The sequence below is a fragment of the Neopsephotus bourkii genome, unplaced genomic scaffold (genome assembly GCF_033783945.1).
Source record: "Neopsephotus bourkii isolate Nb327-2 ecotype Australia unplaced genomic scaffold, CSIRO-AGI_Nbou_v1 NB_1760, whole genome shotgun sequence".
NCBI classification, from domain to species: Eukaryota; Metazoa; Chordata; class Aves; order Psittaciformes; family Psittacidae; genus Neopsephotus; species Neopsephotus bourkii.
Window position 1 is genome coordinate 9,350,723 of NW_026902234.1, and position 14,672 is coordinate 9,365,394.

General features: G+C 37.1%; 1 protein-coding gene across 1 annotated transcript in view; it reads left to right on the plus strand.

The window, feature by feature from the left end:
* Positions 1-14,672, plus strand: part of ANKRD10 (ankyrin repeat domain 10) — a 37,951-nt gene that overhangs the window by 1,024 nt on the left and 22,255 nt on the right. Inside the window, exons 2-3 of the mRNA XM_061377772.1 lie at positions 4,624-4,776; positions 13,334-13,425. Of these exons, the coding sequence (XP_061233756.1) occupies positions 4,624-4,776; positions 13,334-13,425 (245 nt within the window). The remainder of the gene's footprint in view (positions 1-4,623; positions 4,777-13,333; positions 13,426-14,672) is intronic.

Consider the following 14,672-nt stretch of genomic DNA (forward strand, 5'->3'; position numbering starts at 1 on the left):
CTTGTCAAGCGCTGCTCTGTCGCCTTCAGTGTGAAAAATAAACAGTGGGTGATACGCATATGCGTGTACGGAATTAACTGCATTAATTGGCATGGTTGCAGCGGAGAAAAGATCAAAATATAAGAAGTAGGTACATTATCTTGCAATTCTTAAGAGGAGTGGTATCTTAATTCCCTGATTTTATGTAGGCTCTTCATTTTTCTGATGTGGTGAGTGTTCCAGCCTAGGCAGAATTTCACCATAGAGGGCTGGGGTTTGATTTTCTTCCTTCTCAATTTGTCGGGCTTTGGATTTCGAGGTTCTTTTGTTCTTGTTCCCCTCATTTCCAGTGTATTTGTACTTCTTGTTTGTGTGCCGGAGGAGGAAAATGAACGTACTCAGACAGTCGTTACGGTTTATTAAAGTCCATTAAGACATGGTTTCCGTATGTTACATGATCTTATCTGCAGTGCTTGTTTGATAAACATTTTGGAGACATAGTTAACTAGCCTTTCAGTCTTAAAAAAAAAAAAAAAAAAAAAAAACAAAAAAACCCAAACCACCAAAACACACCACAAAACAGACAAAAAAACCCCAAACCCACAAAAGCCGAGACCTAAGCCTATTACCTGTTCAGAAAAAAGCTAATACACACTTTGGGGGGAAAAAAACCCCAACAGAACAAAGAGTGCTTTAAATTTTATTGTGAAGTACATGCATAGAAAATATGAACGTACTGATTTGGTGTTACAGTCTTCTGTTTCATTTTTCCATCTCACAAGAATCTCTTCAGTGCGAGCTTATAGCAGTTGTGCTTTTGTGTTGGAGGTGTGTGTGGTTTGGTTTGTTTTCTCTTTTTCCTTTAAGCATCTTCAGCTTTCTGTTAACCATCGTAGATTGTGTGAAGTTTCTGTATGTGTCCTAGTTTCCGTTCAAGAGACCCTTGAAGAAACAGATGACAAAGGTAACAAGTCAGTCTGCAAGATAGTGTGTTTGCCACGGCCATCCTTGGGTATGGGCAAAATTTGATGCCTGTTTTTGTTGTATATAAGGGGGGAAAATATGGCAAGCTAAATGAGACTTGCAAAGATGGCATAGGCTGTACATGGATTTTATGGACTATAGAACTTTGTGTACACGTACTTTATCCTAAAAGCCTTGTGACAAAGTCTGGGCAGTTACAGTCTGTGAAAGTTATCTGCAGGTTTTATAGTCTTGTTAGGCAGTGCTCATTCCTCTGAGCCAGAGACTATACAATACAATTGAAAGAGTTCCAGCAGTGTAATTGGACCCCAATATCGACTGACTTTTTGTGGCACAGCTGTACTTTTTGCCTTTCACAAGTTCATAGAGGGTTGCCAGCACTGAAACAATAGCTGCACTTAGTGGACCTTTGCATAAGGCATCTTTTGTTCCTTTTCACCTCTTCCCGCCCCCTCCCCCAATTCAGGGTCATCAAAACTTCAATTGGAGAGTTCTGTTTCCCAAAGTATTAGTTTTAAAACGTTGGTTTTGGAAATGTTCAGTAGCGGCTACTGAACATAGTTTTACAGCTTGCAACTAATAAATAAAATAGCAGCAGTCAATTAAAAGTAATAGATACTACAGCCAGTTATTTCTGGATATTTATCTCGAGTTTTAATGACAGCATGGACTTCCTTTTAGACACAAGTAGCAAATTCATATTAACGTGTTGAGTATCTGTGGCAGTGTTTGCATTTTCAGGACATTCCGTGACTGCAGAGAAGTGCTCATATCTTGAGATGTCAGTTAATTCTCATTAGAGTTACCATATTCCAATTAGAGTTAATTATATAGTGCCCTAAATTACCCTGGCATCCTGTAAATGTCTGAGAACATGGGTCAGAATGTAAAATTGTTAGCAGTCTAAAAATCTGCCAGAGATACAGGAAATGAAGGGCATGCATAAAAAACAAGGTTGCTGTTAATTCACTGTGTCTTGCATTAATTTAACCTCATTGTAACCACTTGAATGTGAATTTTAATTTTCTCAGACAGCATCTATTTGCTCGTACTTTTCTCCTGCTTTTTATTTTTGCCATTTGACTGTTTACATTGTAGGAAACAAAATAGGAGTAAGTACATTCTGTTTCTTTTGGAACAAAAGCAATACAGATAAAAGTCCTCGTCTCTTCCTTGGTGTTTTGCCAGCATTGTGGCCTGTGTGGAGGCCTGTCTTTCTTCTTCATTAAGTTTAACCTCTGCTTAAGGTATGACAAAACACTGGAAAACATCTGCTAAAAGGCTAATGAGAGCAGACTTCTGTGTCATGATCTCAAGCATAATCAATCATGCAGTATTGGTTTTTTTATGTTGACTTTTCTCGTCTGCAGCATTTGCCTTGTTCTTCCATAATGTTGGAAGAAGCAGGTTTTTATGACAGCCGTGATACAGAAGACCCATGCTTAAGCTTTTAATGGGATGAAACATTATATTCTGTTAAAACCCTGTAAAAGATAATGAAAAAATAAAGCACACAAGAGAAAACAATTTAAACATTAAGTTGTGTAGATAATCATGGTGTGTAACCATGTTACAAAGTGGATTTAAGCATTTTTGTTACAAGATGCTGCTGGTGAACAAATTCTAGTGTGTTTCCCCTCTCTATTAATGGGCTGTAATGCCTGCCTGATTATAGGAATTCTTTCAGCCTGGTTTCTGTGCAGGAAATAATAGTAATATTTGCTGAACTTGTAATGCTCATCTGAAAGTGTTTTCAGACTAATTATGTTAGAAGTCCATTGTTTTAAAACTGACTGAAATTTATTTTTGGTTGCAGTTATGCTAGAGGAATCTCTTGGTGTAGCTGGAGTTATTTTCCATCACATTTCTTATTGGTAATTACAGTGTTACAATTATTAAGGGTTAGCAGCCATGTTAGGGGAGCTAGCATGTGAACAGGGAGGAAAAGTCTAAGAGTAGCAAACACAAAATGTATTTGGGTAGCCTAGCATTAGAACTACAAATTCGCTTACACAAGTATTGATGTAAAGTTCAAGTGCTTGTTTGCTTTTGAGAAGGTACTTTGTCATTGGTAACACTGAGGTTTATGGAGCTGGATTCATCAATACTGCAGTATTTCAGTTACACTCACCCTCACGTGTTTACTTAATGTAATTAGGGTGTTAGTATTACATCTGTGTCTAGTCCATTGCAGTCCAGAAAAGTACTTTTGTGTACCCTAAAGGATAGGGCTCATCTGTGTTTGACATATATGGGGTGAGAAAGCAGTTGAAGTTCATAACATGTTTGCAAAACTAATACAAAATATTTTGCTACAGTGGTTGGTAGTTTTGTATATGCGATTCATGAAGATCAGGAATTTACAGGTTTAAAAAAAGAGACTGACATACAGCAGTAGAGAAGAACCTTGGAATCTTGATGTTTATATTTGTCTCTGAACCAAACTGCCAGCTTGCCAGATGATTCTGGTACCTTTTTTTTTTTCTTCTGTACGAACAGGCTGTGGTGTGGCTAACAAACATTTTCTTTATCTGTGAGAGGGTAACCCTTAGATTTTTATGTGAACCAGTGCCCCAAGTTGGTGTCAAGGTTTTTTTGTTTTGCTGTTGCGTGTGTGTAGTGGTGTTTGTTATCTAACCACAATAAATGGAAGCCTAGACTAAACTGTTTATTTTAGCATAGTGTATTCCTTTTCCTATCAACAAAAAGGCAGTGTTACTGTGTGACAGGAAAGGAGCCTTTTTTTGTGTGTGTGCATGTGTGGTGTTTTGTTTTCTTTGAAGTCATCATGGCTGTGGTTTGCTTAGCTTCTACAGATGTGGTGTTATGAACATCTAAAAATAGAAGCTGTACATCTGACACTTCTGGTTAGTGTGACAAAATGAAAGAATACAGTCTGATAAAATAGTGCAGCTTTTTAAAATAAAGTTTTTTCTTTTTCCAATATTGCCACAGACATGCAGCCTATTGATTTATTTAACAGTAATTCACCCATAATAACAGGAAATTGATGGAAAGAATTTAGTCCTTTTATAGTGTTGTCATACTAGTTATTATAATGTTAACAGTTTTATTTTTTTTAGTAATCTGCTTCTGTCACTTTAGGGAAACATTAAAGAAATACAAAATATTTCTTGTGATTTTCTAATTTACCTTCCTCTAAACTCTCCTGAGAGTACATCTTTGTCTCTCCTAACAACACTCTTGTTTTGTCGAACATTATCTAATAATGTCTGGTTAGCGTGGTGTCTGCAACTTTGCTGGATCAAATTTCTTGAGTTTGTTTTTGTGCTTTGTTTGGGGTTTTGGTTGTTGGGGGTTTTTTTGTTGTTTTTTTTTTTTTTATTCTCTCTTCCTTAACAGTAGTGAATTAAATAGCTCTGTAGTCAGATTTGAGGTGTTTATGACCTCTTTTCCCCTATCCTGAAAATTAATGTTGGTATTCAGTTTTGATAGGGAAAATTACATGCATCTTTGGTATGGCCTATGCCCAAAGTAGGGAGGGGGAAAATTGTAATGCTCATACTCTCTTGTTTTGCATCCCTGTGGTCTCAATAGTCTGCTTATCTTTTCTAGGGTTTACATATTTATTTATCACATGCTAATTATCATGGCACATCTGTGTAACATTTTTGGTTTTATTCCCTCGTGTCTTTAAAGCTGGAGTGCCTAATGCAGTTAGTAAGAGCTGGAGCTTCTGTAAATGCCAGTACGACACGTTTTGCTCAAACACCAGCCCACATTGCTGCTTTTGGAGGACATCCACAGTGTCTGAATTGGTTGATCCAAGTGGGGGCCAACATAAACAAACAGGTATGGATTCACGTTTATTTCATGTGTACGTAAACTTTTGGAAGGAGTGCCTCAGTCCCTTTTTCCTGTATGTATGGTCGTTACATTCACATACAGATACATTATTTTTAATATCAGCTGCAGTCAAATGACTTTTATCATTTACAGACCTTTATAATTTCAGTAGAGATAGGACTAATGAATGTCCTTTAAGCCACTGAAGGTTTGGTTTAGGAGTTGAAATCGTGCTGCTGCTTGAACAAAATGGTGTGCTGCTCTGGTGTTGGCAGCATTAGTAAATACTCTGATAATGCCTCTTTAAGGGAAAGAAAAAAAGTCTAGTGAGGAGCATATTATTAAATGTGCTAAGAGTTGAAAAATTCACCGTTACCTACAGAGCCATGAGACCTTTGTGGGGCTTCATGATACAGTCATACGTCTAGCTAGTAAGATATGCCATGGTTTATTTTAAGGTGCATCTGTTTTTAAACTTTTTTCCTTTTTTAGATTATTTCCAAAGCTTGTCTAGTAACTTCCTGCAGGTAGATCAGAAACATGTACTTTACTAACAAAGAATGAATTGGGGATATTTTTTTTTTTCTATTCTATTACTTCTCCAGTTAAGTATGCATAATGATGTATTTTGTGGAGGAGAGTGTATTAGTATTGCAAAATTCCTGTAAAGGACTGTACTCTAGTGCAGTAACAGAATCAAGTGCTTGAAGCTTTTATGCTTTTGGAGATAATTTTTGCAGCACTGAATAAATCTGTGTATGCTGGGCATGCATAATGTGTGCCTTTTTAACAGTATGCAAAATTATTTATAGTATTCTATGAGAGTAATTAATACTACAGCATATGCATTTACTAAAAGCTGTAGTATAGCACAGCATCTGTAAAATGCCTGGTCTGTTAAATCTTGCATCATACTTTTTTTAATATCTAATGGCCAGACTGTGTTTTATATGCAGTAGAGTTAAGCTAAGTCTGCTGAAGGACTTGAACATTTGCATTTCTAGAGTTTGGTTCTTTTTGTTTTTTTAAGCTATGCAAAAATAAGAAATGGGGAAGTTTGTGTTGAGTTTTCAGAAAAGAAGGCTGGTGCATTGAGAACAGCTGTGAGACACCAGGAGAATTGTAGAAACAATGAAGTGACTGGATGCAGAGGCTATAGATCGCATCTTCTCCTTGATACCTGACAAAAGTAACTTGTGCAATAAGTTATTGCTGCATAGTGGTAGAATCTTCAGAAGAGAAAATAGAAGAACTATAAATGCATCTGGAGACCAGGTAAGAATGTAAAGAAACGGTGATTAGAGAGGAAACATGGCATGCACAGAATAAAGGTATACAAATATCTGCTAAATGAGAAGAGAAGAATGAATGAAAATGAATGAATGAGAAGAATGAAAGTTTCCAACTATGAGGATAAAGAGAAGAACTGACCAGTGAGGTTGAAATGGAGTTGAAGAACAAGCTGGCTGTCCTGGAACGTGTTGGGGGAAAAGAACTACATCTAGTGAGGTTATAGCAAAGAAGAAAGTAGCAACTAGCCCCCAAAGAAGAGAAGAGTGCAGAGAGATCTCTCCATGGGCTGAGGGCACCATGCAGATGACTGTAAAGGAAAGCAGAAGGCAGTATAATAATGCAATTAAAAATAGGCAGGAGACTGGTTTCAGCTAAAAGAAGCCACCAAGACTAGTTAGTGACTCAAGAATCTGTAAACAGGTGGCCTGCCATCAGACCAAATCCAATTAATAGGTCTGTGGTCCTCCACAGGAGGAAGAGCATTGAGGTTAATAAATTTTCAAAAGATAGTGGTGATGGTATCCTATAGACTTCTAAGGGCAGATTTAGGTATTGACAGGCAAAGGACACTACTATAGATGGTACTGGAAGCTGACTGTATGGAAGCGTTGTATGTTGTTAACAGTGGGCTCAAGTTTCACTTGAGTATAATAGCTTATTTTGCCTGCACAAAATATTAATTGAACAGAGAAGAAGAGTTATTCTAGATTTAGTTTGAAGATAGCTCTGGTTAATTAAAATATTAGTAGAAACAAAAAAGTCTGTTAAGTTCTTAGTTGGGACGCAACTGATCAGTTATACTGGTTTCACATGAATGAGCACTGAAAGCTAGGCAAACTTAGATACATCTGGAGTATTTCTTACATGGCTATGTGAAGCATAGTGCATGCTTAACTTTCCCTGGTTCCTTCCAGCTGTTTATTGAATTGCAGTCAAATTCTTCTATTCTTGTTTAATTTGAAGTCCTTAATAAATGATCTTGGTTCCTTATTTAACTTCCAAGTACTGTCAGGTGATAATCTAGGGATTCCACCCACACTTTTGAGCTTCCAGAGCACTATTTCCTGATGTGTATTTTGTTTGTTCCTTCCAGCTCGCTGACTGATGCTGTACTTCAGACAGACATAGTCACTGGCTAATGCTTGTGTGAGGACAAGTGTTCCATGGACACTGGATACAAAACACATGCTGAGAAATCTGGGAATACTTGATAATTAAAGTAGTAAAACTTTCCTTCCACACTGACTCCTGTTCATTGGCTACAGACTAACCCATCACCTCTGGGAAAAGAGAAGGATAGCTTCTGAAAAGGAATCCACTCGAGTCTCTCAGTCTTTATGTAAACCTCCGGTACTCAGTAGAATTTGCATGCACGCTTTCTCATATGTGCCCTGAGGTACTGTATTGTAGCACATGCTGCCTGCCCTGAAGTTTAGGAAAACATGAAAATGCGTATCTCAGTGCTGGTGAAAGCTGCCTGGGACATTTCTTGGGCAGCAGTCTGGAAGGGCTTAGGCTGAAAGCTCCTTGTTCCACCTGTACCTTTCTTCCCAAATAAGTTCTGTGATTATATCTGTGGTGTTCAGCCCTCTTACATTACTTTATGTGCTGGCTAGAACCCATCTATTTTTATGACAAGTTGGGTGGTTCTTTCACCTCCAGGATCACTATAAAAATGCAAAGGAGAAAGCTGGAGTGCCAAGTGGTGATCTGCCTGTTCTACATAGCAGTGGAAAAAAGAAAGTCCTACTATTATATATATATATATTTTTTTTTTTTTTTTTTAATTCAGTGAGCAGTGCCTGATAATAGACTTTGACCGAAGACCTGCATTTGGCTGTCTGCCTGCTCTAGTTCACTGTAACAGTGCAAAGCAATTATACTGCTACTTTTACTTTCCATGAGATTTTTTTTTTTTTTTTATGTTTTATCCTTGTCACAGATTGATTTTTGTGCTGTTGTGCATATTGACAGCAAATACTCAAGAGTACTTTTTGGTTAAAAAGCCTGTTATTTCATTTAAATATATTTTCCCTCTAGCCTTACCATACTAAAACATTTCTATTATATGTTGCCTGTGTTGATTTGCCCCTTCCCCCCATCCTATTTTGTGTGGCTTGACTTAAAGATGGGATAAGAAATACTGCATCCTTACAAGTGATGCTAATATACTTTTCATCCAGCCAGTTACTATCATGTGCCAGTGATGGCAGATAGATTTAGGAGGGTTAGATTACCTATGCTAGCTGTAAACATACTGGTATCCTTGGTGAGGAGGAAGAAGACACTCGTTCTTTGGTATGTTACAGTTCTGCATTTTAAAAACAGTTTGGACTAAATCCAGATAAAAATATTCCATCAGTTCTCATCTGTACTCAAAATTCAGAAGGAGAAAGCGTGATGAATTCAAAGCATTCATTTATAGTGAAGAATAAGGAAAAAATACTCTGTATTCTCCAACATCTGCTTCTTGGCTTCAGAAAGGGTGGGTGCTGGGATATAATAAATCTGAACAGTTTTTGGAAATGTGATCTGCTGTTAGAACTTTTAAGTTCAGTTGATTGAGATAAGGAATAGAGTTAATTTGTATTTCTTGTCAGTTAAAACAGTGCTTCTTTGTCTTAGATATCTGTGCTAGAAGTATTTTGAAGTGCTTGCGTAGTGTTGTGGTTTAACAGCAGTGGGCACCGAAGCACCACACAGCCACTTGCTCATTTCACCTCCCCACAGTGGGTTGAGGGGAAGAATCAGAAGGGAAAAGTGAGAAAAACCCTGGGTTGAGATGAAGGCATCTTAATAGTTAAAAAAGGAAACAAAATCAAGAAAATGAAGTTCTTATAAAAAGAAACAACCCAACAGACAAACCAAAACCAAAAACTAAAGCCCCAGCACCATAACCAGACAATCCCACAATTGCTCATCACTAGCTGACTGATGGCTGGTCAGTCCCTGAGCAGTGATGGCCCTGGAAAGATGCCCCAGCTGTTCTTAGTGAGCATTGTGACATACTGTATGGGATATTCTTCTAGCCAGTTTGTGTCAGGGGATGCAGCTGTGTCAGCTCCCAGCCCACTCCTAGTTAGAAAATTGGTGTGTTATCAGCATTATTTTGGTTATGAATTGCAAAATGTAGCACCATGCCAGCTGCTAAGAAGAAAACTAACTGCCCCAGCCAAAAAACAGTATACATACTTGAAAGTTTTTAGTGTAAATGCGTGTAGGGCTTTTTGTTTTAAAAAGAAACATTTAAGGGTAAGTAATCTATATATGAAAAGGATGTAAAGATATCAGTGAAATCAACTGCATTGTATCTAGTGATTTGGAATTTTAAAGACAAAATGGAAAATATGTACCGAGTTCAACTGGAAGATCCCAATGCCAGCAGATATGTGGATCCCAAAAATAAAGAAAGGGGAAATTTGAATAAAAAAATGGCTTTACTGAACTGAGATACAACCATATCTAAAACAGGTCTGGGAACAAGAAGAGAGTTTGAGGAAAAATACTTCATCAGTAGAGGAAATGTCTTTTGAAGTTCAGCAGCATAGTCAGGAAATGTGAGCTGATTAATCAGTCACATAGAGTTACTGATTTATCCAAAAGAGCACGTAAATGAAAATAGAATAAGGAAGGTAGTTCAGTAAAATGGAATAACAGTGAAAGGTAATCTAGTCATGACCCTAAGTGAGAGAAGACTGCCTTTGTCTTTGCAAAAGGATAGTTGTGCTCTTCTAAGTGCAAGGAGGAAGGTGTTTGGCAGTGGCAGTGAGTTTCAGAAAATAAACGTGCCTGTGATGCCTCATGACTCTTTGTGTCATATCTTCAGGAGCACCATGCACAAAATGTTTAGTCTGCACAGAAGCAAACTTGTGTTACCTTGAATGGTAAACTAATAAAACTTAATTGGCCTTTCTGCTCATTTATTTACAACGTGACTTTTGGGTTAAGAGACAAGTTTGGGATATTGGTGCAGTATTAAATCAGAAGGGTAAATGGGATCTTGAAAAGTTCTGCTCTAGGTATGAAAGGCCAGTACAACTTACTGATGTTTCCCTTCCTGGAATGCTACTACAGAAGGGATTATATCAAACTGAACCACATACGGAACTGTGGACAATTACAAGAATTACGAGGTATGTAAAGGGTTATTGCGAATTTGTAGAGCCCCTCAAAATAAAATGACTTGTTTTTCTCCACATAGCCAAAGAAAGGATAGGGAAGAGGTGTCTTATGCATGAAAATGTGCTAACAATCTAGACCCTGAATAGCTCTCAGAAGCTTCTTAGAAAAGCCTCTGTTAAATTGCTTTTTCGGTTTGGTGCCGTCAGTTCCAGTTGTTGAATCAAACCAGAATTGTTCTGAGGCTCATAGAGTACTTTATTTTTCATTCTATGCATAATTTTGAATGTATTGAAAAATCAGTAAGCTTTAAAGCCACTTTTCAGTGGGAGAATATTTTTTTCCCTTTCAGTCTAGCTCATAGCTCAAAGAGGATGTCTTCTTTATAGACCTAGGAGACTATTTCATAGACTATTTCAGTGCGGATAGATTGAGTCCTACAGGAGAACTTCAAGAGAAGATTAACTGATGACTGAAATTTAGGTGCTGTAATTAAAACCAAAGCTATAAAAATCTGAATTTGAATAGTGTTTTCTCAGTTCCTTAGCTTTAGAGGAGAAACACATGCTTTTCTGGGCCAGTGACTGAAAGAAGCCTTTCTGAAGACATGTTCTCTTCTGATATACTAACTTTTTCTGGTTGTTGGTGACAGGATTGTTAGCTGTTACAAGCTTAATGTATTCTTGTAATGCAAAGGTCTTTTCTCACCCTTCTAGTGTTTCCTCACAGCGATGCTTCATAATTCAGCTCTCTACATCTTATTGTAGGCAACATGCTAGGTTTATGGGGCTAGTAGAGATTTCTATCATCTTTGTCATATGCATGGCTAGTTGAACTAACTTTCTCTATTTCCCCGAGTATTCTATTGAGTGATTGATTACCTCTTATGTTAGGGTTGGTGTTGTAAATACTAACGCTGAACGGGAGGCGTATCACTCCTTTTCTATGCTTTTACCTCTTAACAAAAGGTGTGGAACCATAGCAAAATGATGAATCGAAGGCAACTTCCATTATGGGAAAATATGAAGAAAATTTTCATGGAAAATTGGTGCCAAATTGATTTTTGTATGTGATAGTTAATTATGTCCTCTGTTAAATGTCTCTGTCTTCCTGTAACTTCAGAAGAAGTTACATGTAGGAAAAATTACATAAATGTCATTGGAAAACAAGTCTTCTATTCATCAGCTACAGAAAGCCATTTTGGGAGAGGGGCTGTATGGCTCTTTTCTAATCACTCCATGGAGTTTTCTGCTCTTCTCTGTCTCCAGACTTCTTTGTCAGCCTCAGCAATTTTCCTTAGTTTATAAGCAGGTAAACTTTTGTCTGGTACCACTGCTGTTCCTTTCTGGGGGTGCTAGGTGATTCACTTTTTGGCTTAATATATGTCTTAAGCACTGTTATACTGGCTTCACCATCAGTGAATTTGTAACTTGTTACAAAAATATTTTGCCACGAAATAAAATTGGCACATAGAAAATGGAGAGTATATAACACATAATCCAAAATTCATTTTCAAGTTATATTTGCATGGTCTAAAAGATGTAATTTCTCAGAAGCTTGGCAGACAGTTTTAAAACACTTGTTACCTTCTATATCAAAATGCTAGTATGATCATATTTTAAATATATTCACATCTCAAATTGAGCTAAAGTGTAACCAGTACTGTAGTGTTAGATGGTGAGCACTGTTGCATGTGAAGACTGGTGAATCAGTAAAGGTGTTGTGTTACTTCAATAGCTAGTGTTGATACTTTAATAAAAGGAACAGGGAAGCAAGAACAAGGCATGTGACACTTGTAACATGTTTAATATTAGTGGAACAGACAAGTGATGTCTGTCAAAAATCAGAGAAAGAAAGAGGATGGGGAAGGAAGGGGAAAAAAAAGACCCCTTGCTATCTATTGGAAGTGTTGAGGACTGTGATAATTACCTAACAAACCAGTAAGTGAACATTACTTGCTACTTCAAGGCTGTATTTCATTAAAGATTCTTAATAGCTGATGACCTCATAGCAGCCTTTCAGTATCTGAAGGGGGCCTATAAGGATGCTGGGGAGGGACTCTTCATTATGGACTGTAGTGACAGGACAAGGGGTAATGGGTTAAAACTTAAACAGGGGAAGTTCTATACTATGAGGGTGGTGAGGCACTGGAATGGATTGCCCAGGGAAGTTGTGAATGCTCTATCCCTGGCAGTCAGTGTTCAAGGCCAGGCTGGACAAGAGCCTTGGATGGCATGGTTTAGTGTGAGGTGTCCCTGCCCATTGCAGGGAGGTTGGAACTTGCTGATCTTAAGGTCCTTTCCAACCCTAACTATTCTATGATTAATTGCAAGTACTGAATTTTGTCTGCAGCCTGTAGATGATGGCGCATGGAACTGTCTTGCTGCTTTCCAGTTGTGTTGATAAAATTGCTGTAGATTCTCCCAGTTACCTGTGAAGATAGCTTGTAGAGAGGACTTGCCTGAAAAGTCATACACTACTTCCAGTATATTTGCACATAATATGAACAGATGAAGTGATTGTATTTGCCAGTTAACAATAATGGAATGTAAATGAAGAAAGATAGTCAGAAAAGTATATAGGACATGATAATGTGTATGTCTCAGGAGACATCTGACCTGTCCTGTGAACTCGGCAAAATAAGCCATTTCTATTACAGTAGAGTTAGATGTGTACTCCTCACCTGGTGAGTATTTATGGTGCAATACAGTACTGCATGTGTCAGTGAGATCTGAAAGCAGTATAGACCCACAGACTTGGCCATGCTGCTTCTAAATTCAAGGTGGTTTCCTCAACCCTACATATTGGGAAACACAAGGGCTGGGCAATAAAGGTGTTAGAATAATTTGTTACAGTGGTATATGTTGCGGGGATTTTTAACACCTTTTGCTGAATTATAACTCTGCTGATACCCTAGTTACTGGATAAGGCTTATCTTGTGAGTTAGACGCCCTTAGCATTATTTCTTGCTAAATATCTAATGTACATGACAGCATACTGCAACCTTTAAAATAGTAATAAAGTACCTGATACATTTGCTTGCTAATAAATGTTGCTTTTGTATATCTGCTTTCTTAAAGTGAGTATTGTAAAAATAAGATTTTGATTTTTTGAAAGATTATGCTTAACAAAATGTAGTTTGTCTTTACAGGATTATGTTGGTGAAACTCCTATTCATAAAGCAGCACGGTCTGGTAGTATGGATTCCATAAGTGCCCTTGTGGCTCATGGTGCGCAAATAGAGTAAGTGAGGTATTTTTTCTTGTTGTTGATTGTTGTGTGTTTAGCTAACTAACTTAGATCAGTAAACATATATACTAATGTCAGATGGAAAAGTCAAAATAGCCAACACCTGATTAAAAGACAGCTAGACATGTTCAACTGTAATGAAGCCCAAGATGGTTTGCATGTCTAGTGATAAAGTTTATTTTACCTGTGATACCAGTGTGCTATATTAGTATTGCATTTATAGCTGATATCTTAAAATATTTATCATGCTTCTGTCAGATGTCCCCAAATTGTACATCTCATGTAGCATGTAGTTATTTTTTATGACAAATTTACACCTTGCACTGGTGAATAAATATAGAAAACAATGCAAAAGCAACATTGTCTGCAAAATAGAGTCTCACACACTCTTTGCAGTTAGTTTAATACTGTTTGTTAGTGTATTGTGTATTTGCCCTGTTAACTTTTTTCTTTGAAGGTTTATGTACTGCAAAAACATTCAGAAAATCTCACAAACTTTTGAAACTTACAGCATGGACAAAATGGATGCAGTTTTCACCTAGAAATGTTGAGTATAAGCTCTACGGCTTATAATAATGTAAATAATTTAGCAATTTGTTTTAATTAGAACTAGTCTTATGATCTTAAATGGTACCTAGTTACTGTATTTTAATCTGGAATATGAAATTTTCAAGTTGTAAGTGAAATAAGAATCATGTAGTCAAAATTCTTGTTTTACCCTTTGGTTTCCATCTTACTGTTTTTGTAATGCTGCCCTGATAAATCTTATCATAAAATTTAACTCTTTTCAATAGTATCATAGAGTATTGAGGGAATATAGTATCTTTTAAGTTAATAGTAATGAACAGATTGCTTTATATAAAGAGATTGCTTCATAGAAAGGAGACACTAAAATAACTATGCAGCTGTCTCAAGTTATTGACAAGCTCATGGAATCAGTCTCAAATTTATGAATTCTGATTTTGCATTCACTTTCAGATATCTTAGGATAAACTTGGATTCAAATTTACTGTGGAATTGAGCAAACCTTAATTATCATCATCAATTAGTATGTAATCTTGCGATTTTTACAAAGTAACCAATCAAAAGAGAAATTGCGGAACTGCATAAGCAACGTGAAATCAGTTAAGAGTCTGGTGTAAAGAGGATGTCTTACATCCAGAGGACTTTCAAAATGAGTAGCTGAGTAACTGAAGTTGGAGATGTGGCTGCAACTTTAACTTACTGAACTAAAATTTCAC